At 40.7% G+C, this 25523-nt stretch overlaps 1 protein-coding gene and 1 long non-coding RNA gene across 7 annotated transcripts in view; one reads left to right on the top strand and one right to left on the bottom strand.

Moving 5' to 3' along the window:
- The window catches only part of LOC104005402 (uncharacterized), a 91025-nt gene extending 86500 nt beyond the window's left edge, over positions 1 to 4525 (top strand). Inside the window, exon 7 of the long non-coding RNA XR_010149906.1 lies at positions 213 to 4525. This is a non-coding gene — a long non-coding RNA (uncharacterized LOC104005402). The remainder of the gene's footprint in view (positions 1 to 212) is intronic.
- The window catches only part of COL4A3 (collagen type IV alpha 3 chain), a 148615-nt gene that overhangs the window by 75926 nt on the left and 47166 nt on the right, over positions 1 to 25523 (bottom strand). For all 6 annotated transcript variants that reach the window (XM_016950598.4, XM_054679438.1, XM_009444461.5 and 3 more), the window contains exon 2: positions 363 to 419. In XM_016950598.4, coding sequence (XP_016806087.1) covers positions 363 to 419 — 57 coding nt within the window. The remainder of the gene's footprint in view (positions 1 to 362; positions 420 to 25523) is intronic.

Raw genomic sequence — 25523 nt, 5'->3', positions numbered from 1 at the left:
AAGTGAATGAATCAAATCGTTTTCAGTTCTTCTCTTGTGTTTAGCAACATTGTAAATAGTGTATACATATGGAGACTTGTCATAAACTTTCTTTTTCTTTTTCTCATTTGCTACTTATTCTTTACAGACCGAGAGAGTTGTAATTTAATTGCCATTGTATGTACAAGGTATCTGAAGCTTCCTAGATGACTTTTTTCTTTTTTTTTTTTTAGGTTAATGTTTATATACAATTACTTTAACATTGGATTTGGGAAATGGAACAACCTACTGCGGATCTTTCTGCTACCGATGAAAGAAGAAGGTTGAGTTTTACCTTCTAGAGCTTTACAGTGTAAACAAGCAGTATTAGGTTTTGTTTTTACCTTCTCCCCTTTGGCCCCATCACAGAAGCACTGGCCTTTGTCTTTACAGACACAACCCTAGGAAGAGGGAAAGAGAAAGGGTTTTGTTTAGAAACAGCTGAATAAATCCCAACCGGCAGGGTAAAAGCAAATGCATTTCTCTGTTCTTCGAGTATTGGACACTATCCGTTAGGAGCCAGGTGACCTTGTAGCAATATATCAATAGAAATATATCAATATATGAATAGCAATAAAGTAGAAAACTGAGAACATGTTGCATAAGGGAGAAATGTCGGATAAGAATACATCATTTGTATTGTACTTGGGAATTTTAAGTATTAAAGTAATGGCCGTTTTTGCCATTACTTTTAATTACCTTTGTACCAACCTAATAATTTATATATGGAAACGACAAAGCTATCCTTTTTTTCAGGATAATATCTAATTGAATCATAAGAAATTGCTGCTGTCATAGTTAAAAAGTGGTCAAATATTGGCAAATTCTTAGGTTCTACATAATGTTCATATATGTATATGTGTATATATGTATAATGTATACATGTATATGTACCTTTTATGTAGAACACAATGTATTTGGTTAGTGCCATTACTTGGACAATTTTTTTGCCATTACTTTCAATGGCAAAAGCCACAATAACTTTTGCACCAACCTTATATTGGTGTAGATTAATATGCAATATATTCCATAGGTGATATTAAGGTTTTCTTTGACTTAAATAATGTTTAAGACTGGGAAGAGGATCAATACCCATTACACATCTTTAAAGAGAACAAACTAACTCATTAATGCTAGTATCGGAATGTTCTTTCTTTTGTTTATTCTCAAATATTTTGAACAACAGAATGTTCTTTCTTATAAAACCAAAACCAAAACAAAAAATTCAGCTGTGAGTTAGACATACCTTATCCTACCTAACTAGTCACTGTGACACACTTACCCCCCAGCCCTCACACCTATGCACATTCCAGCTCCAATGGACATCAAATTTTTAAAACTTTTCTCTGCCAGCAGAGGAACAAATAAAGAAATAGTTTCAAATAATAGACTTAAAATGTGTTTTGGCTGGGCACAGTGGCTCATGCCTGTCATCCCAGCACTTTGGGAGGCTGAGGCAGGCAGGTCACTTGAGGTCAGGAGTTTGAGACCAACCTGGCCAACCTGATGAAACCCCATCTCAACTAAAAAATATAAAAATCAGCTGGGTGTGGTGGTGGGCTCCTGTAATTCCAGCTACTCCAGAGGCTGAGGCAGGAGAATGGCTTGAACCCAGGAGGTGGAGGTTGCAGTGAGCTGAGATCATGCCACTGCACTCCAGCCAGGGTGACAGAGCGAGACTCTGTCTCAAAAAAAAAAATGTGTTTTGACATATATGCTGCATATTATATGGTTACACATTAATCCTTTGCTTTATTATTTTTTCTTCAGGTTAATATTAACTGAAAATTAATTTGCTTTCTCCAGAAAATATGTTGATGGCAGAGGCCAGGCACATCTAGGAGATATACTGGATGGTTAGTTGGGAAAATAAAAAAAGAAATGCCAGATATTCCTAAGGTGGAGAATTCTACTTATGCAACCAAAACAAAAAAAACCCACACAAACAAGAGTATCTTTAACTGAATATCTTTCCTTAGTCTTGGGCAGTAGGCCTTGCTGTCATTCCAGGAAGGGAGCACACAGTAATTTTGAGACATTCATCATTTGACACTCATCATGTTCATATACACTGCAGTTTATAGGAATGGAAAGTAACTACTGGGTATCTACCCAGAGGAAAATAAGTCATTATATGAAAAATACATTTGCACACTCATATTTATAACAGGACTATTCGCAATTGCAAAAATTTGGAACCAGCCCAGATACCCATCAATCAATTAGTGGATAAAGACAATGTGGTATATATACCATGGAATGCTACTCAGCCATAAAAAGGAATGAAATAGGCTTGGCACGGGGGCTCACGCCTGCAATCCCAGAACTTTGCGAGGCCCAGGCAGGCGGATCACCTGAGGTCAGGAGTTCGAGACTAGCCTGGCCAACATGGCAAAACCCCATCTCTACTAAAAATACAAAAATCAGTCAGATATGGTGGCGGGCATCTGTAATCTCAGCTACTCGGGAAGCTGAGGCAGGTGAATCGCTTGAACCTGGGAGGCGGAGATTGCAGTGAGCTGAGATCGCGCCATTGCACTCAAGCCTGGGTGACAAGAGCAAAACTCCATTTAAAAAAAAAAAAAAAGGAATGAAATAATGGCATTAGCAGCAACCTGGATGGAATTGGAGACCATTATTCTAAGTGAAGTAACTCAGGAATAGAAAACGAAACGTCGCATATTCTCACTTAGCAGTGGGAGCTAAGCTATGAGTACACAAAGGCATAAGAATGATACAATGGACTTTGGGGGAAATGTAAAAGGGGGTGAGGGATTAAAGACCACACACTGCGTACAGTGTACACTGTTCGGGTGATGGGTGCATCAAAATCTCAGAAATCACCACTGAAGAACTTATCCATGTAACCAAACACCACCTGTTCCCCAATAACCTATTGAAATAAATGAAGAGAAAGTAACCGACTGAGAAGGAAATTCTATAGTCTCCTCAAAGTTGCATATTTCATATTTCTAGAAGACTAACTCATTGCAATTTTCCTCCCAGATATTTGGGATCATGAAGTCATGTCTTGACTAAATGATTTTAATCTTGTCTTTCTGGGTTTTTAAACTTTAATGCTGTTTTCAACCACATCTTTTAAGTATACTCTACTAAAACTCCAAGTGTGGATTCCCAGACGGTAGCATCTCCTGGAGACTTGTCAGAAATGCAAGTCCTCAGAAATGCAAGTCCTCAGTGCCCCCTCCCACCCCCAAGCATGCTACTCCCTCACAGCATCTGGAAGAGGCAGCAGGGCCTCCGAAAGGAAAGCCTGAGTCCTTCACCCAAGGGTACAAGATACTGGGTAAGGAAGCTTAACCTGGGCATGGACCTTGGGCTCAAGTGTGCACGGAGGAAGCCGGCACTGTTTTCAAATGGGCAATGATCACCTCTGATTCTTCTGCCTCCCAGATGCCACACAACACCTGGATTCTGAGCCTCTAGGGCTAGAGGGAAGAAGAGCAGATTGGCAATTCTCTAACCTGTGAGAAGGTGTGGGGGCCTTGAGACAGGCTTAATTTTATTTCTTGGAGTAAGAGTCACATTCACCATATGCTACTGGAAATCTTTTGGTCTTAGCTTAAGCAAGTGTTTGTTGATCTTCTCCAGACTAGACTGGTCCCCTTTACCTATACACTCCCATTGAGCCTCTGCAGTTAGATATTCAATGCCTATTTTTTTCTGATGTCTGTTTGTCCCAGGAGAGAAGGAATTGTGCAGTCATAGTCACACTGGTATCTTTGGCATATAAGATGTCCTAAACAAGTGTTTATGGATTGACTGGATGAATCAATGGATGGACAGCTGGTTTATTTGCATCCAATTTGAAGGCATATGAATTGCATGGCTATTTGATGGGGTGCCATGATGCAGATATTTTCTGTATGTATGAATTATGAACAACTATGATCAAAATGGCAAAAAATGGAACCAGAGGCTTTGGCTATTTTAACACATGTTAAAATTAACACAAGCCTAATTATTTGTTAGTTGCTTGGATTAAAAGAAATTCTTTTGGAAAAAGTTTAAACCCAACCCTCAGAAGAGCTGACAAACAGTACCGGAAACAGTGGTATCTCCTCCCATCTAAGTTCACCAACTGTTAAGTTGTCCCACCTACTCCATCTCTCTGTCTGTCTCTCCTTCTCTCTTTCTCTCTCTCCACACACACATACACCACTTTCCCCCAAATCATTCAAAAGTAGACTGCACGCAACATGAAACTGTACCCCAGATACTTCTGTATGCCTCTCCCCCATCCAATTACAACCCTTATCCCCAAAACTAAGAAATCAATGTTGATACAGTAACTTCAGGATACCAGTTTTTAAATTAGATCTTCAGCCTTATACAAGGTCCTCAATGACCATAGAAAATGAAAAACTGTTTGATTTTTAGCAAATCCATCATTTTATGCCAGAGATTTTGTCAGTGCTTTCACCCGCAATAACACCTGAGGCCTGATGTCAACAAGTGGCCTGATGTCAACAAGTGGCAAGAATCCGTAGGACCCGCCTGGGTGCTTAGCAGTCAGGTGTGAGGCTCTGATGTGAGCGTGCTGTTCCCATGAGTCCTCCCTGCCTGGTGTCTGCTTTCCCATCACCACCTGCCGCCATGAGGTGCCTCCTTTATTGTCATCAAAATCACAGTTCTTGATTTTTTCTTTTTGATATTGTCCCTTAGTTTGGGTCTTGAACTTTTAGTGGTAAAATATTTAGTTTTTGTTGTATTTGGTTTGTTTGCACATTAAGGTAGAATTTCTATATGATAGTTGAGTACCAGCTTATTAGTTAATTGAAAAAGTTGAAGAGTCAAAGACAAACAAACAGAAACATGAACACTAGTTAACTTCAAATATATAGATGTTCACAAATTCTGTAATCTAGTGAGATAGGGTCCAGGTTGTTCCTTTGGGAATGGGTCTGCTGTTTACAGTTCAATGGCATCATTCCTGCTAAATCACACCCACAGTGCACCATCAACAAATTCCAGTTTTATAATTTTTTTTTTTTTTTAACAGGCCAATTGCTTGTAGGGGCCAGGCATGGTGGCTCACTTCTGTAATCCCAGCACTTTGGGAGGCAGTGGCTGGTGGATCACTGGAGGTCAGGAGTTTGAGACCAGCCTGGCCAACAACGTGAACCCTGTCTCTACTAAAAATACAAAAATTAGCAGGGTTTGGTGGTGCATGCCTATAACCTCAGCTACTCAGGAGGCTGAGGCATGAGAATTGCTTGAACCCAGGAGGCTGAGGTTGTAGTTAGCTGAGATTGTGCCACTGCACTCCAGCCTGGGTGACAGAGCTAGACTCTGTCTCAAAAACATAAAAAGTAAATAAATACAATAAAAAATATAAAAGATGCTTGTGGAACAATCTGACTATAGAGTCCTTCTGGATATTAATCCATATTTTTCTCTAGCTCTTTAAGTGCTAGCTCAGCCACATGTAATTGAATAGTTTTTCTCTTAATTTCATTTTATCAAATCTTTCAACCTTATTTTTACATAAACAAATGTCTTTTTATGCATTCATATTTAATCACTTATTTATTTAATATTTAATTAAATTACTTCGTTAAAATAGTAATTTCAACCATCAGGAATTAGAGTGAAATGGCTAATTTAAAACCATCTGGTCAAAAAATGGGCAAAAGATTTGAATAGACATTTCTCAAAAGAAGACATACAGATAGCAAACAGGCATATGAAAAGGTGCTCAAAATCACTGATCATCAGAGAAATTCAAATCAAAACTACACCAAGATATCATCTCACCCCAGTTAAAATGGCTTATATCCAAATGACAGTCAATAACAAATGCTGGAAAGGAAGTAGAGAAAGGGGAACCCTTGTACACTGTGGGAATGTAAATTAGTACAACCACCATGGAGAACTGTGTGGAGGTTCCTCAAAAAACTAAAAATTGCACTACCATATGATCCAGCAATCCCACTATTGGGTATCTATTCAAAAGAAAGGAAATCAGTGTATCAAAGAGATATCTGCACTCCCATGTTTGTTGTAGCACTGTTTACAATAGCTAAGATTTGGTAAAAGGTGAAAGATTTATGCAATCTGAAGAGAAACCAGAGTATACTATAGCTAAGATTTGGAAGCAATCTACGTGTCCATCAACAGACGAATGGATAAAGGAAATGTGGTACATATACACAATGGAGTACTATGCAGCCACAAAAAAGAAGGAGATCAAGTCATTTGCAACAACATGGATGGAACTGGAGATCACTATGTTAAATGAAATAAGCCAGGTACAGAAAAACAAACATTGTATATTCTCACTTATGTGTGGGATCTAAAAACCAAATCAACTGAACTCATGGACATAAAGAGTAGAAGAATGGTTACCAGAGGCTTAGAGGGGTAGTGAAGTGTTGGATGGGAGGTGGAATGATTAATGGGTACAAAAAAAATTAGAGTGAATAAGACTATTTGGTAGCACAGTAGGGTGATTATAGTCAATAATAACTTAATTGTGTATTTTAAAATAAAGAATGCAGCCAGGCATGAGGGTTCATGCCTGTAATCCCAGCAAATTGGGAGGCCAAGGCAGGTGGATCGCTTGAGATCTGGAGTTCGAGACCAGCCTGGGCAACATGGAGAAACCCCATCTCTACAAAGAAACAAAAACAAAAACAAAATTTAGCTGGACATGGTGGTGCACACCTGTAGTCTCAGCTACTCAGAGGGCTGAGATGGGAGGATTGCTTGAACCCAGGAGGCAGAGATTGCAATGAGCCGAGATCATGCCATTGCACTCCAGCCCGGGCAACAGAATGAGACCCTGTCTCAGAAAAAAAAAGGTAATTGGATTCTTTGTAACTCAAGGGATAAATGCTTGAGGGGATGGATGCCCCATTCTCCATGATGTGCTTATTTCATATTGCATGCCTGTATCAAAACATCTCACGTACCCCATAAATAGATATACCTACTATGTGGCCGCAAAAAAATGTTTAAATAATATAAAAAATAAAAGAAAACTGATTGGTGTAGCAGACATGTGCTGGTATACTAGGGGGATGCCTCCAGCTCTGAGCTGCTATTGCACAGAGGTATGGAGAATTCTGGTCCATCCAGCAGTCAGATAAATGAAGAGCCATTGTGAAAGGCTTGACTGTTCTCTCTTGTTGACTGTACATATCTCAGATGATATGGCAGACATGTACCAGTTATACATGTCTGCCATATCATCTACTTGCATGTGGTTTGCCCTGCAGGTGAGGCTCCAGAGCCAGGTCTAGAGCTGTGTTTCTATGCCTGCGTTAGTGGAACTGCTCCAAAATAATTCCAGCTTTAATTCTCAGTTAAATTGGCAAGGTGTGGCTTGCTTGTGCAGCTACATAATTAAGCTGACTAGGACTTCAGAGCACATGACAATGTTGCTGACATGTAGATGCTGCACCTGATTGTGTGAACTCAAAATTATAGTCAGGGCTGCTCTCTGGCTGCTGTTCAGCTGCTGCTGTAGAAATAAGCCCTGCCTGTATGATATTGCAGAGACCCCAGCACAGGGGCACTTGAATACTTTTGGATGGTGATGACAGTAGCTCAAGACTCAAGATATTAATTTCTCTCACTAATGCTGTCTTTTCTTAAATACATTTTCAATTTGCAAATGTTTCAGTAATTCAAAAATTCAAATGAATTATTTAATTTAAATATACAGAGTCCATATTTTTATTCTCATTGATTTTAATCCATCTACATTGTTGGACCCATTTTTTTGAAACACTATGGTTACTTTAATAGTAATAACCCATTCATTACTATTCAACTGTTAAATCACATAAAAAACCAGGATGGCCAAAGGCTAACTATTAAGGAAGCATAACTAATGGATATTTCTTAAGCAACATTTTTATGATTTTTCTCCTTCCAGCAATAAATTACCCCATAGTTTCCTCATATCTTAATGGAATACAAAATCATTTGTCATGAACAGAAAGCTCTTAATAATAATATTATGGCTTTTAAACCCCCTCCTACCATCAGGAAATGACCCGAGATTACATGATGTTTTAGCACTTTTGAATATTAAGTAGTTAAACTTGTGGAAATCATTCTTTTTCACAGTTGCATTTCTGTTTTACGGCCTTACTTAAAATGCAAAATAAACTTTCATTGTAGAGAATCCAAAAAGGTTTGGAATTCCAGAAATCACAGGCCATGTATGTATGGACCTACTGAATATATACGGACCCATCTATGTTGAGTCTACTCCCAGCATTGTAGCTACAAACTGGAGCTTAGGGAAATTTCTTTTTTTTTTTTTTTTTTGAGATGGAGTCTTGCTCTGTTGCCCAGGCTGGAGTGCAGTGGCACGGTCTCGGCTCACTGCAAGCTCCACCTCCCGAGTTCACGCCATTCTCCTGCCTCAGTCTCCTGAGTAGCTGGGACTATAGGCGCCCGCCACCACGCCCAGCTAATTTTTTGTATATTTTTTAGTAGACACAGGGTGTCACCCTGTTAGCCAGGATGGTCTCGATCTCCTGACCTCGTGATCCACTCACCTTGGCCTCCCACAGTGCTGGGATTACAGGCGTGAGCCACCGCACCCGGCCGGGAAATTTCTTAATCCTTCCAGGTTCCCCCATCTGTCAAGGGAGATACTAGGATGTACCTTGCAGTGTTTTTGTAAGGAGTTGAGATGCTGTCACTAGCATGCCTGGTACCCTGCACTCAATAAGGACTCAGTCATTGGGGGACTCCCCTCTCTCCTTTTCAAGATTCCAAGCCAAAGGACATCCACAACTATTGTTTGATCCTTTCTTCCATCAGTCTGCACTAGCCACCTTCCTCCCTGACATTTCCTCTTGAAGTCCCTTGTCCAGTGCCAAAGAACTGGTGTTGAATCTAAGAGCAAGGGTGAGAGACTGCTGTTATCTATCTCTAACAAACAATAAATGAATTAACTCGTATTTGTTAATAGTATTATTAGAGTACACTGACTATATTGGTTGATTAACCAAATATCATTTGCCTAAGAGCACAGACACATTACAATGTTTTATTTAACAAAATATTGGTTAGAGACCCCAATGGTACTTGATGCTTATCCAAGAAAGGTGCCAGATCAAATATATTACACAAAGGCAGCAAGCCTTCCAGGAGTGCGGATCAATTGGGTCTCACACTCTTCTCTTGATATCAATTCTCGCAGTGCCCATGTGCCACCCATGTCTCACCTGCACATCGCTTTCTCTTATGAGGCAAAGTGGTACAGGGTGAAGGGCACCAGTTCCAGAGACATACTTCCTGGGTCTAAATCCCAGCTCTGCCACCTCACCTCTGTGAGTCTAGGCAGTCTCAGGTGTCTCGGTTTCCACATCTGTGAAATGGGGTCAGATTGGTTAGCACAGGTAAGCCCTTAGAAGAGTTCATAGGATACACTGAGGGCTGTTACTGTAGGCTGTTACTAACTCATTGACTTGACATGGATCATTAGGTGCTCCTGAGTTGAGGGTTTATCACTTTCCCTAAACTGCAGGTGGGAACGGTGTCTCACAATTCTTTATATCCCCCTAGCACTGTAAACAATTATCTTTTTATCCTTAAAACTCATGAAGGATCTCATTAAACACATCCATTTTTATTGTTCGTTAAAAGGATCAGGAAATATGCACATGCATTTTTATTAATAGACCAGAACATAATTTCCAAATAATCTTGACTATTTCTCTCTCTACTGTCAACAGCCAGCATGCTCGTTCCTGTGCATGCTGGTGAAACAGACGTGGCCTGCCCTGCCTTTCTCCAATCTCTCTCCCGCAGCCCAGCCCAGCCCAGCCTGGTTTAATAGCAGGGGGAGTTGGCACCGTTCACAGCTGGTTAACACCCTACTGAGCAGGTCTGTTGATTTTGCATTATGATTACTGACCCTGCCAGTCCCTCTGCCCAGCCAATAGCCTGAGGGGAAAGTTTTTGTGTGTGAAAAGAAGAGCTGACCAAGTATAGCCAAACCGTGCCAGACAGACGCCACGAGCTGTCCTCTGCAGGGCCACCTCTGCCCGTGTCTGCCTTAAGCAACCAACCATGTGCCCTGGCACCATGCCCTCCAGTGAAGAAGAATGACACCCATGGACTGCTTTGCGGGATGCCCCCGCCTGCCCCGCCCTGAAGCTGCTGTCACCACCCTTGGACATCACAGAAATCTCACTGCAGCTGCCACTTCCTATCCCTCAACTCCCATCCAGAGACACATCACTAGTCTAGACATGTAAGCCAGCCACCCGTTTTTGATTTTCTGGATGACAGCAAGCATACAGATTACTAACTCTGACAAAGAAGGTGCAGTGAGAGCTCTCTGGTACATTTGAGAATAAATAATATGGTAAGAAAATTTTGCCCGTCTTATGCAATGCAGAGAATGGTAAGTATACCTATAATCATTAACTCCAGGTTCCTTTTTTTTTTCTTTTCTTTTTACCCCCTAAAAGGTTTTGAATGCAGAAAGACTGAGAAAACTTCACTATTCATGTAAGAAAAATAGGCTCCACGGGATCCCTTGATCAGGATGGTGGTAGAGGAAATGAACTTCCATCAGCACTGTAATGATCTCAGTATGTTTTGAGCACTTTCAGTGCTGGCTGTCTCATATTATCTCATTATATCTTATAACAATTCTGTAAGGGAGGTACTATTATAAGCTCCATCTAATAGATGAGAAACCTAGGATTTTGAGAGGCTAAGGATAGTAAGGAACATGGGGAGTGGGGATCTGAATTCAGGTGAGACAGTCTGACCCAGGGTCAGTCATATTCTCAGGTGCAGTGTTGCATTTCTTCTTCTTCTTTTTTTTTTTTTTTGAGATGGAGTCTTGCTCTGTCACCCAGACTGGAGTGCAGTGATGCAATATTGGCTGACTGCAACCTCTGCCTCCCAGGTTCAAATGATTCTCCAGTAGAGATGGGGTTTCACCATGTTGGCCAGGCTGGTCTCGAACTCCTGAGCTCAAGTGATCCACCCACCTCGGCCTCCCAAAGTGCTGGGATTACAGGCGTGAGCCAGCGTGCCCGGCCTGTATTTCATTATTGACGGGCTCTGCTGGCCACAAGGCACTGGGGGAGGAGGGGTATGTTTCTCCCCCTCTCACCCTATCACTGTGCCCCTCATGATGGGACGTAAAATCCCAATGATAAACATAACATAGTAGCTCATGAAATTAGCTGTATAATGCAGGAGTTGGCAGACAGCAGCTTGCAGGACAAATCCAGCCCTCTGCCTGTTTCCATCCGGCCTATGAGCTAAGACTGGTTTTTATATTTTTCATGGTTGAAACAAAATTAAGAGAGAAATAACATTTTGTAATGTGAAAATTATATAAACTTTAAATCTCAATGTCCATAAGTTTGCATTTCATCAATACAAATGTTGTGGATATTTATTTTCTCTCTTGTTATATAGGTATCTGCATAGTAGCCTTCATTTTGCCTCTTGGCTTGCAAAGCCTAAAATATTTACTACGTGGCTCTTTATGGGAAAAGCTTGGTGATTCCTGGTACAAATTATCTTCATTATATTTTTTCTATGGCAATATAAAAATTGCATTAAAAATTAAGATAGAGGCCAGGTGCGGTGGCTCATGCCTATAATCTCAGCACTTTGGGAGGCCGAGGCAGGTAGATCACCTGAGGTCAGGAGTTCAAGGCCAGCCTGGCCAACTGGGGGAAACCCCGTCTCTACTAAAAATACAAAAATTAGTTTGGCATGATGTTGAGTGCCTATAATCCCAGCTACCTGGGTGGCTGAGGCAGGAGAATTGCTTGAACCTAGTAGGTGAAGGTTGCAGTAAGCAAAGATTGCACCACTGTACTCCAGCCTGGGCAACAGAGCAAGACTCCATCTAAAAAAAAAAAAAAACAAACCTAACATTAGAATAGAAACTTAAAGAAGAGATCAGCTGTGAGTTCCAGTGAGAGATGGTCTCCTACCTTGGAATGGCAGACTGGGACCTCTCTCTTCTTTCTGTCCCCCCACCCCCATGTGCCTCCCCTTCTCCCACTGTGCTTCTGTCCAGGGCTTGGGGGACACAGGGAATACAATTTGGGGACTGGAAGAACCCAGCAGATCCTCTAGTCCAAAAGTTCTTCATGTTTTGAACTTCACAGGGCAATAAAATAAATGTGTCTTAAAAGGAAGACAAACAGTGGACTGTCTTAGTTATATTTTTCAATATAAGAGCAATGGCCACCTCCAAACACAAACCAACACAATCACCCACCCCCCAAACCACAGCAGACCTCTCATCTACTGTCCTCATATTCCAGAGAAAAATTAAGATACCATAAAGCAAGTAAAATGCCCACAGAATAAAATATGTTCCTGGCTGGGCATGGTGGCTCACGACTGTAATCCCAGCACTTTGGGAAGCCGAGGCGGGTGGATTACTTGAAGTCAGGAGTTCAAGACCAGCCTGGCCAACAGGGTGAAACCCTGTCTCTACTAAAAATACAAAAGTTAGCCGGGCATGGTGGAGTGTAATTATAGTCCCAGCTACTCGGGTGGCTAAGGCAAGAGAATCGCTTCAACCTGGGAGGTGGAGGTTGCAGTAAGCAGAGGTTACATCACTACACTCCAGTCTGGGAGACAGGGTGAGATCTGTCTCAACAAAAAAAAAAAAAAAAAAAAAGAAAAAGCTGTTCCCTTAAAATGGGAACTTGATAAAAAGCTCCCATTTTACTTGATTAAAAAAAAAGAAATCCCTACCTCGTTCTTATTTTTCTCACTTGCTTTGGCCTGGTGCAACCCTGCACTGGGAACCACTAAATTAGCCACACCCACCTCCACTCTCTCTTGTTGGTCACTCTTTGCTTTGTCACCTGCTGCTGCAGGGTGTTCTGTCTGAGAGGTGAAAGTAAGCTAATCTTATCAAGAGACATGATGCTAATGGGTTAATTTTTAAAAATCCGCCTGGGAACTGACACATTTTTCAGAAAACATTACCTCTTAAAACAAACAAAAAAGACAGAAAGCTGCCACCAGTGCCACAAGTGATGGAAAATTCGAGCTGCAGGCTGGCAGGTGGAGACACATATTAAGGCAGATGGGACTTCTTAGGTCATGTGCCTGGTTTGTCTATTCATAGGACCATTTGAAAAAAAATCTTTGAAAATGTTATTTACAAAACCAAAGTTTAGGCCAGGTGGCTCACACCTGTTATCCTAGCATTTTGGGAGGCCAAGGTGGGAGGATTACTTGAGCCCAGGAGTTGGAGACCAGCCACGGCAACATAGTGGGACCCTGTCTCTATAAAAAAAATTAGCCGGGCATGGTGGCGCAAGCCTGTAGTTCCAGCTACTCAGGATGCTGAGGCAGGAGGATCGCTGGAGCCCAGGAGGTTGAGGCCACAGTGAGCTGTAATCGCGCCACAGCACTCCAGCCTGGGCGACAGAGTGAAACCCTGTCAAAAACAAGAACAAAAGAAAACTAGATTACTTTTTCTAAAAATAAAAATTAATAACAAAAAAGAAAATTCATTCAGAGCAATAAAAAGACAGTTCATCTCAAAAATAGAAATGTAAAGTCCTATAATTTATTAATTGTTTTCTCAAACTACAATCATTCATTTTTTTTTTTTTTCTTTGAGATGGAGTTTCACTTTTGTTGCCCAGGCTGGAGTGCAATGGCATGATCTCGGCTCACTGCAACCTCTGCCTCCCGGGTTCAAGCGATTCTCCTGCTTCAGCCTCCTGACTAGCTGGGATTACAGGCGCCCGCCGCCACCTCACCTGGCTAATTTTTTATATTTTTAGTAGAGACGGGGTTTCACCATGTTGGACAGGCTGGTCTTGAACTCCTGACCTCAGGTGATCCACCCGCCTTGGCCTCCCAAAGTACTGGGATTACGGGCATGAGCTATCACGCCCAGCAGCATTCATTTTAAGTAATTTTTTGTTTGTTTGTTTGTTTTTTCAGTTTGGAAAACTACTAGCTTAGTTTTTACTTCCTGGTAGAAAAAAACAAAGTCAGAATAAACATAGGAAAATTTTAAAGAACAATGGTTGAGATATTTGATGAAGAAAGCTTAGAGCTGACAGTTATCTGCAGACACAGGGAAACCCCAGAGGTCACCTGCGCTTCCACTGGCTGATGGTGGGAGAGCTACACTCTCCATTGTTATAAGTAATAGAATATTAAGATCGTAAAACGCCTTAAAGTTCATCTGTCTCATAGTCATTACTCCAAGGTCAGTCCAGATCTTATTTGGAATCTGGAACTTCTAATTTTCCCTTGGACCGATAAGCTGACTGCGTTCGGAGCGATTGCGTGCAAACTTCAAAGCACAGAGGCTCTGCTGCATGTTGACTTTTCTGCCCAGCAGTCTGGCCTGCTTGGAGTATCAGAGCCCACACCGAAAGGCTTTGTCTTGGAGGAGCTCACTATGGAGAAGAGTAACTTCTTAGAGCTGAATTCATTCCTGGCTTAGTTGCTCACTGCTATGCAAAACATCTTCTCCCCACAAGTGGAGGACAATAGACACTATCTAATTAATACTTTGATTGGGGCTGGATATAAGTGAGATAAATCATGACTATAACTCTCTGTAAAGGATAAGGAGAAAATCTGATACCAGAATTTGCTTGCTTTATTTATTTGTTTATTTATTTATTTGAGACAGAGTCTCATTCTGTCACCCAGGTTGGCGTGCAGTGGCATGATCTCGGCTCACTGGAACCTCCACCTTCCAGGTTCAAGAGATTCTCCCATCACAGTTTCCCAAGTAGCTGGGATTACAATCATGCCCGGCTAATTTTTCTTCTGTATTTTTAGTAGAGTCGGGGGGGGTCTCACCATGTTGGTCAGGCTGGTCTTGAACTCCTGACCTCAGATGATCCGCCCACCTCAGCCTCCCGAAGTGCTGGGATTATAGGCATGAGCCACTGTGCCTGGCCTGAATTTGCCTTCTAAAGTATATGATGTAAATGTTTGGGATATTTTTTCCCCATTTGTTATGAGTCACACACTTCCTTGATAGTATCAGTTCACATCAGATTGTGATTAAGAAAACTATCTCTGTATAGTTTCATGATATTCCAACAGAACCTTAGGACAGTGGTTCTCAACTTTTCATGTATATGAATTATTTGAAGTCTTTAGTAACCTTACTTTTCCCCTAGAGATCCCATCCTCAGTGAGCAGGTCTGAGGCCTGGAATCGGTACTTAAAACAAGCAGCCTGCAGGGGCTTAGTTTCAGGGGTTCCCCAGACCACACTCTGAGAACTTCCTTAGCATATCAAGTATTAAAAAGGAACTAAGATTCATCCCCAGAACTTTTATACCAATCTCTTTGATATTTATGAAATAAAACAGAAGTTATTTGTAAAAATATAGGACAGTTGAGATTAATGATCAATCCTAAATAAATTCCCCAAATTAGATGATGTCACTTGGTTGATTAAAAGTATTTAGACCTGGCCATCAGTGCTGAGTCTGAACTTCTGGGCATGGTGTGGGAGGCTCTCTGTATTCTGTGTCCCCTATATCCCTAGCAGAGAGGCCATTGGCCCCCATGGGGCTGCAGGTGCGATTCCTGCCCGCTGAGACCCTCTGCTTGCTTTCATATTCCTGTGCTTTTCCACATGGTTTTTTGGCCTGACGTGCCCACTTCTCACTGCCTCTGACCTTGCTTGGCTGAGTTTTGCTGATTCCAGAGCAGTTCAAAGTTACCTGTCTTGGAAGACTACCTCTCTCAACCCGCAAGGTGGTTAGTTGCTCCCTCATTTGTTTTGTGCATAACTGACTTATAACACGTAGCTAATTGCACTGTAATTATTTGTTTACATGCCTTCTCCACCACCCCACGAAGTTTCTCATAGGAAGCCACATCTTACTCATCTCTACATTCCTAGGAAGGGGGACAAGTTCACAGTGTCGGGGAGAGGAAAGTGTCCTCTTAGCTGCCTCCCATGACTTCAAGGGCCCATTTGATGATAATAGGACACTCTCTGGACAAAGCCTGCAGGTGGGTGTTGACCTGAGAACAGGGCAAGAAATGTATAACTTTCACTACGTATAAAATGAACACGAATCAGGCAGAATAGAAACAGTGCCAGAAAAGGAAAATGTGCAAGGAAGCTTGAAAGATAGCAAGTTCAGGGGCAGGGGGCTGAAGGACTGCCCAAGCAAGATTGGGTACTGTGTGTCAAGGGTGCTTAAGGAGCTTATTATTATTATTATTATTATTATTATTATTATTATTATTATAGACAATGTCTCCCTATGTTGTCCAGGCTGGTCTCAAACTCCTGGGCTCAAGCAATCCTCCCACCTCAGCCTCTTAAGTAGGTGGGACTGCAAGCTACTTAGGTGCACCACTGCACCTGGCTTAAGGAGCATTTTAAACACAAGGATGCTGAGTTAAATGATCTACTGTGCTCAGTGATAGGATGGGACGCTTTCTCACCCTCAAAACCATTTTCCCTCAGTCACTTATTTTCTCTTATTTTTTTCCTAATGTCCAACTTCAAATTTATATTCAAATCTAGAAGTGGTATCATTTATTCATTCATTCAAAAAACATTTATTATGTACTGTGCACCAGGCACTATTCTAGATACAGGGGATACGGTAGCTTATGTTCTAACAGGGGGAAGAAAACAATAGATAAGATAAATATATAATATATGTATAATACCCACATGTTAACTAATTATAATTGCCAAGAAAAATTAATGCAGGAAAGAAAGAAGTGAAATGTCAGGGGTGGGTTGTAAACATTTAGATAATGTGGCCACGAAAGGGCTCACCTGAGGAGGTGACTTTTGGAATAAAGACTTGAAGGAAGGAGGGGAAGCAGTGACTGGGCTGCATAGACACAGTGGGACTTAAGCAGATTTGTGGTTTTTCCAGATGGATTTGATCAAGCAAGAGAGCTGAGGATGAATGCAAAAAAAAAAAAAAAAAAATTGGTCCTGATGGCTCCTTGACCATGAAATAAAGGTCATCAATGAGGGAAGACAGGAGACTCCAGGAGCACAGAGACAGTGACAAAGCAATGGATAAAGGAATTGTGGGTACCAGTGAGATGGAAGGATTATGGGATTTGGAGTCCTAGGGACAAAGATGGAAAGACTGGAGGGTGCTTGGAGAGGAACTGTGATTGGTGATGTCAAGATCAAGAGTACTGTCTTGCAGGGGAACCAGTGACAGAGGTCAAGAAGAAGATGAGACCACTGCAATGGTAATTTCTTGATATGTACAGGTGTTGATAATTCCTTCGTGCTGGACAAGGTAAAACAAAGAGGGGTGATGACTTTGAAATGTGCTTAATAAAAAATTCCAGCAATAACGTCTGTCTGCAACTCATTGGACAAAAGCACCCAGCTCCTCAGAGCATCTGACTTCTTTTCTGATAACATGAAGATAAAATCATTATTCATTCTGAGTTATAGGACTCTCCACTGACACATAAAAATTTTAAACTATTCTCCATATGTATGGAAAGGTATCAAGAATAATGTAACAAATACTCCTGCAGCTACCACCCAGCTCAGAAATAGCACATTGTCAATATAGTTGAAATTTCCTGTGTTATCTCTGAATCTTCAATACACTTTGTCATATAAAACTGCCTTATGGCCAGGCGTGGTGGCTCATGCCTGTAATCCCAGCACTTTGGGAGGCTGAGGTAGGGATCACTTGAGGCCAGGAATTTGAGACCAGCCTGTGCAACACAGTGAGACTCTGTCTCTACAAAAAATAAAATAAAATAAATTAGCCATGGATGGTGGTGAGTGCCTGTAGTCCCAGCTATTCCAGAGGCTGAGGTGGGAGGATTGCTGAAGCCCAGGAGTTGGAGGCTGCAGTTGGCTCCACCACTGCACTCCAGCCTGTGCAGTGGAGCAAGACTCTGTCTCTGGTTGGGCACAGTGGCTCACGCCTGCAATCCCAGCACTTTGGGAGGCCGAGGCGGCCTCTCCTAGTTTGAGACCAGCCTGGCCAACATGGAGAAACCCAATCTCTGATAAAATTACAAAAATTAGCTGGGCGTGGTGGCGGGCACCTGTAATCCCAGCTACTTGGGAGGCTGAGGCAGGATAATCACGTGAACCTGGGAGGCAGAGGCTGAAGTGAGCTGAGATTGCGCCACTGCACTCCAGCCTGGGTGACAGAGTGAGACTCTGTCTCAAAAAAAAAAAAAAAAAAGACTTTGTCTCTGAAACACACACACACACACACACACATAAAACCGCCTTATTAAACAAGAAGCTCTGGTCCATTAATGGAAGAATCATTGTGGAAATTGAGATGTGGGTAAGATTCAAATCTTCAGCAAGTACAGAAAATCAGAAGGAAAAGCTACCAAGAAAATGCAGGCCCCAGGGAAGGTGAAGAAATCTTGGGGCAGAATTTGGACTTCCTACAGGTTGAGATGGTATTCAAGGAATTTCATGTAGTTTTAAACCTCAAAGGACAGGATACCTCTAGACAGCACTGGGGTTACAATTGCAAACAGAAGATGCTCAATACATACTGACTATATGAAAAAGTAAATCACAGAGTACTAGACACATAACATAAGTCATAGGTGTAAATTATTTAACTATATAAAATATATAACTGGTAAAAACAAGAAAAGAAGATTAAAAATTAAACTTGGAAAACGTCAAGGATACAAGAGTGCTTCACAGCACTAAAAACAGACTATGGGGAGATAAGCATGTAAATACAATGACAGCTGGAGTGAGACGTCATACAAAAATAAATAAGAAAATGTAAGCTACATCTCTGGGAATACAAACGTTTGGATATTTTAGACATTTTGATGATTGACTGAGTTTTTCTTCTCATCCAGATGACTAATACCAAGTAAATAAAATCTTAGAAGCAGATAGACAAGAAAGCCAAGGGGGAATTAACAAAAGTCTTTAGGATTGGCTCTGCAAAAACAACCCACCCCGCTGGCACAGTGCGTAGTGTCATAAGTGGAAAAGGCTCTAAGAGAAGGGTGAGTGCAGGAGCCAGGTGGCAGAGCAAATGGAAAAGGCAAAGATGGGACAGAAATAATGGGACCAAGGGGCCTGGCGTGGTGGCTCACGCCTGTAATCCCAGCACTTTGGGAGGCCGAGGATGGCAGATCACCTGAGTTTGGGAGTTCAAGACCAGCCTGACCAACATGGAGAAACCTCCGTATCTACTTAAAAAAAAAATACAAAATTAGCCGGGCATGGTGGTGCATGCCTGTAATCCCAGCTACTTGGGAGGCCGAGGCAGGAGAATCGCTTGAACCTTGGAGGTGGAGGTTGCAGTGAGCCATGATTGTGCCATTGCACTCCAGCCTGGGGGACAGAGCGAGACTCTGTCTAAAAAAAAAAAGAAATAATGGGACTGAGGATAGAGACTTCATGTTAGGCTATTTTATTGTAGATTGGAAGATGACAAATTCCACATAATGGCAACATCTGTTTTGTAGGAATACGAAAGGATATGAAAAAAGAATTTTTATTAATTCTGCTTTTTTTACAACCAAAATACAAATAGACAAATATAAAATAATTTAGAAAGCAAAACAATTGAAATTCAGGTCACAAGATTTCTAAACGTTAAGCATCAGATATCTTTTGTAAGTCTCCAAGATGATTCTATTTCCACCTTTCCTAATATGTGCTTTACTTTTCTTTTAATATTAAAAATATGTTTTTCTTGTTGCTAAAGTAGAGTTTGATTGTTCAAGTTGGATCAACAGAGCAGGTACCTTGATAGCTTGCTTCACTGTTAGTTTTGGAAGGAAGAGTACAGAAACAACAACAAAAGCGCATTTAAATTAGTTTTCCTAAGACAGAGATGGAATCATTATCATATCCTAATAAAAAATGCAGTATTTTCACACGACATTTTTTCTTTTCTTCTTTTGAGACGGAGTCTCGCTCTCTCACCCAGGCTGGAGTGCAGTGGTACAATCTCCACTTACTGCAAGCTCCTCCTCCCGGGTTCACGCCATTCTCCTGCCTCAGCCACCCGAATAGCTGGGACTACAGGCGCCCACCACCACGCCCGGCTAATTTTTTGTATCTTTAGTAGAGACGGGGTTTCACCGTGTTAGCCAGGATAGTCTTGATCTCCTGACCTCGTGATCCACCCGCCTCGGCCTCCCAAAGTGCTGCGATTACAGGCGTGAGCCACTGCGCCCGGCCCACACGACGTTTTTTCAAATGAGCAGTCGCATTTCGAAAACCTTAAAAAGGGGTTTAGCTATTAAGGCAAATTTAAAATAACTACATATATATGTAGCTATATATATAGTTATTTTATATATAGTTAAATATAGTTATGACCATATATATAACTATATATAGTTATATGGAGTTTGAATGTGTATTTTAATGGATGAATCTGACTCTTAAAGCAATGCTGAGAGTGTCTTCTGCTCTTGTGCCAGCACTGTCTTGTTTGCAGAAGCATTCTGTAAAACAGAACAAGCAAAACCAGTAATGTCCAGAATAATGTTTAACTGTAAGGCCTCCAAATTTCATTACTTTTTCTCCAAAGAAAAATATTTAGGCCCCATCACAGGTGATGGTAACCAAGAATTCTGTATGAGCACATTTTTCTTGAACAGTTGTCATTACTACTGAATTTAGTTGCTGAAACCACACATTTTACTTCCAAATTTTCACATGATAAATAAACTGCTAGATGGCATATTGATAATTTTGCAATTTACAACTTCCCTGGAGAAAGGGAGAGATATTTTAATAAACTCACCATCCTATAGTGATGGTACATCATGCATTATTTTGTCATGCTCAATATCAGCTTTTTCTATAGCCCAAACCTATAAACTGTGGCTATTGGTACAAACAGTCAAATAAAACAGGACTACAGTCAGGTTAACATTGTGGCTAAAATATGTCTTTGTTAACAAGCACATACTGCTGCTTGGTGAATAATGTGCTTACAAATTGCTTGCTTACAAAAGGAGCAAGGTGGTACAAGTCCATGTAGATAGGTAAGGTCGCTGATATGGTTTGGCTGTGTCCCCACCCAAATCTCATCTTGAATTGTAGCTCCCATAATTCCCACATGTTGTGGGAGAGAGTCAGTGGGAGATAATTGAATAATGGGGTGGTTCTCCCATACTGTTCTCATGGTAGTGGATAAGTCTCATGAGAGCTGATGGTTTCATAAGGGGAAACCCCTTTCAGTTGGTCCTCATTCTCTCTTGTCTGCCACCATGTAAGACATGCCTTTCACCATCTGCCATGACTGTGAGGCCTCCCCAGCCATGTGGAGCTGTGAGTCCATTAAACTTCTTTTTCTTTATAAAGTACCCAGTCTTGGGTATATCTTTATCAGCAGTGTGAGAATAGACCAATACAGTCACTAAATCATATACAATTATTAAACGGGATACCATTTGGACACAGGATTTTGGGAAACATGAGAGTCTATAGAAGTGCAATTTCTAAATAACTGAAGTTTACCATTAAAACCCGAACTCTGACCATCTGTGATTGTATGACAGGCTCTCCTGCCTTGTAAACAGACTGAAAGTGACATAATCCTCCTTTCCTGAACAATATTGCTGTCACTGTGAACACTTTTGGGCCCTAAGGGATTCTTGGTACATAACTGATACTTAAGAAATATTTGTTGAGTGATGCTGTTGCATACATAGAGATATTTATTTGCATTTATATCATTTAATTGCAGGATGGTCTATGGTTTTGAATGTTAAGTATGCTTTTTTTTTGGAGGAAGATTCTTTTTGTGGTATTAGGCTTTCTACCTTCCTTTCTTTCTACTGCTGCTCCCTTACCTATAGCTCTCTGATACCTCTTCTGTATTTCTAATTGTTTAATCTATGCTACTAATTAAGAAATCAGTAACTAAAGCTCGATTGAATTACTTATAAATTCAGAATAAAGAGATGCGGTAAGGTCTGAGGGCCTCAACTACAAATGAAGTGCAGAATCTTTGTAGTATTGTCCTGGCTTTTGTTTGTCTTCTAGATAACTGAAATTGACAGGCAAGGGTGGTGTTTATATACCCAGTCAGTACATTTTACAATAAAATATATACAATCATATTTTAAACATCCTTTGATTTTAAAAAATTTAATTGTGGAAGGATGCACCTTGCCAAATTTACCTTCTTAACCATTTTTTAGTGTGCAGGTCATTGGTGTTAAGTACATTCACATTGTTGCACAATTAATCTCCAGAATTCTTTTTATCTTGTAAAACTGAAACTTTGTACCTATTGAGAGAGAGCAATCTCTCATTCTCTCCTCCCTCCAGTCCCTGACAAACACAACTCTGTATTCTGTCTCTATGAATTTGACTACTGTAGGTACTAAATACAAATGGAATCGTGCAGTATTTGTCTTTTTGTGACTTGCTTCTTTCACTTAGCAAAGGAACTCAAGGTTCATCTATGTTGTAGCATGTAAACACCCTCTTATTTGTTTTATCCTAAGGAAATTTTTTAATATCAAAAGAGTAGTACAAACATCTATTAGTGAAAGCTAAGGCTATGATACACTGCCTGCACCTATGATGCTAGGGAAAACTGAGGGAGGATAAATCTGCACATAAAACAAGCACATAGGCCCGGTGCAGTGGCTCACCCCTGTAATCCCAACACTTTGGGAGGCCGAGGCGGGTGGATCACCTGAGGTCAGGAGTTTGAGACCAGCCTGGCCAACATGGTGAAACCCCATCTCTACTAAAAATGCAAAAATTAGTTTGGCATGGTGGTGGGCACCTGTAATCCCAGCTACTCGGGAGGCTGAGGCAAGAGAATTGCTTGAACCCAGGAGGCAGAGTTTGCACTGAGCCAAGATCATGCCACCACACTCCAGCCTGGGCGACAGAGCAAGACTCTGTGCAAAAACAAAACAAACAAACAAAAAACAAAAACAACAAGCACATACGGAGGTGGTTATATATGTTGTGCCATATGAATACAGTGGAATATTACAGCAACTCATAAAAACATCAGACAGATTTATATGATCATATTTTTGTAAGAACCTACATATGCACAGAAATTCTGGAAGTAAATACATAGAATGATGAAAAATGGTTACTCTGGGGATCATGGTGATTTTCCTATTTGACTTTATACTTTTTTGAATTGCTTTAAAATTTTTGGTTGTACATTATTTCATAATGAGGGAAAAACGATAATGACTTTTCATTTAAAAAAAAATAAATGATGATGATGAGACTGGTAGGCTCTTGACCTATCCACAAAATGAAAAATAAAAATGCATTGCTAGAAAAATCTAAGTTTTAGGTTTAGTTGATGTTAATTTCTCATTTTAATCCCACATTCTAAGCCAAGTAAACAAACCAAAAAGTATCCAGTATACGTTTCAGACATTCAAGAATGAGTCAGTCTGAAGACAAATATTTTCAGAAACACTTTTCATTTTTGTGGAGTTGGTAAGTAGTGCCCTTTGCAGCCCTTAGGTAATAATGTGATAAGAAAGTTCTTAAACCAGACACCCAGACTGTCAAGCCCTAGAAGTTTATGAGAAGGCTCTTCAAAATATGGGACACAAAATAAATGACAAGGAGGCTAACAATATCCAGCTGACCACATTTCAAAGGACTAGGTAGCGATTCTCAAGTTCTCCACACACAAATCTTTGAAATTGTTTTCATTTGACACAGCTAGTGCCTATAATTCACAATGGACAGGTATTTGAAGAATGGAAAGCCAGTAACATGCCCAGAGATAGCAATAGAACCTGTGAAGTGTTTTAATAGGCTCTGGCCTAAGGAATAAAAACATGTAAAAAGATACAACTGTGGGCACACTCTATAGTGATTTGGATTTAAAGCAAGAAATATAGAAAAGGTTATGATGCTAAGCTGTTATGAAAATGCAACTTCATTTGTGATGTTTAAGATACAAACAACACGTTTAAATCAGAGAATATACAAATGACAAAATTCACATCAAAGAAGGCTTCTCTATATAGAACACAGGAAAAATTAATAGCATGTCTGATATACTCACAGTTATAATATACTTGGGTTTGAAGGCTATCTAAGAATAACTCAACAATGACTTTTAATCTTTAAATGGAGAAAAGGTATAATATATATAAATAACCTTGTTTCCTCAGAATGCATATTTAGACTCCACACAGACATTGTACATTATCAAATTACTGAGAATTTTTGTATCAACGATCATTCTTAATTTTGTGATTTAGTACCAAGAAGTTCCTGAGGCATAACAGACTTTTCAGTATGTGGAGGATAAAATGAAGTGGACTCCAATTTACTTCAGCTATCTTCAGAACTAATCCTCAAATGCATACCATATAGCATTAGCTTGTTTCTGGGAACACAATTTCACCTCTGCTGGTTCCTAATATGCATTGTAATATTTGATCTATAATTTTCTTTATATGTACGGTGTCTTTTCTTTTTCTTTTTTTTTTCTTTTTTTGAGACAGAGTTTTGCTCTGTCGCCCGGGCTGGTGTGCAGTGGTGTGATCTCGGCTCACTGCAAGCTCTGTCTTCTGGGTTCACGCCATTCTCCTGCCTCAGCCTCCCGAGTAGCTGGGTTTACGGGCACTTGCCACCATGCCTGGCTAATTTTTGTATTTTTGGTAGAGACGGGGTTTCACCATGTTGACCAGGCTGGTCTCGATCTCCTGACCTTGTGATCCGCCCACCTCGGCCTCCCAAAGTGCTGGGATTACAGGCGTAAGCCACCGCACCTGGCCATTTATATGTATGTTTTTAATCATCTAAAAAGCAGAAACAAGAATACGTATCTCTTACATATGGTGTAGAGCTTGGGTTGAAAACTACAGCCTACAGGGAAATCTAGTCCACCCCACTGTTTTTGCAGGACCCTTGAGCTAATAATGGCTTTACATTTTTAGGTATAAAAGGAATATTGGTCTTTCCAGGGGAACAATTGCTAGAATAATTGAGGACCTTGCCTCTTAGCCCACAAAACCTAAGATATTTACTCTTTTACTCTCCAAAAAAAATCATCCAACACCTAGTATAGAATAGAAAAAATTGGAACAGAGAGTAAAGAGACTTGAGTTTTTCAGACTGTGTGACCTTGGGCTGGTTAAGTACCCTCTCTGGATCTCCACACTCTTATACATGTGGTCTCTTTTAATTTAATTCCAGTTTATGTTTCAGCCTACGCTTCAGCTATTTAAGGCATCCTAAGAAACTTAATTTTCACTGTACCCTAAAATAGCACTGTGACCTTGATTTGCCTTGGAGGAAGCCAAGTTGGGTCAGGATGAAAGGAAGTAGCTATTATGTTTACAAGGTTTTAAATGTCAAACCAAAAAGTTTGACCAAAACAGGTTTGTTTATGAACGGCCAAGGCTATTATTGAGTCAAGAGCCATGTTTAGTGCAAGGGTCTTTAGTTTGGCTTTAAGCAGGTTTATAGTCTCCAATTAGTCAAGAAAGGCAATGTTGTGTCTTGACTTTGAAACCTCTCAACTGCTTTCATTAAATCATGAGTGTTCACCCTACATTGTGGCCTCAGAA

The sequence above is a fragment of the Pan troglodytes genome, chromosome 13 (assembly GCF_028858775.2).
Source record: "Pan troglodytes isolate AG18354 chromosome 13, NHGRI_mPanTro3-v2.0_pri, whole genome shotgun sequence".
NCBI classification, from domain to species: domain Eukaryota; kingdom Metazoa; phylum Chordata; class Mammalia; order Primates; family Hominidae; genus Pan; species Pan troglodytes.
This window is presented reverse-complemented; position numbering and strand designations above follow the sequence as displayed.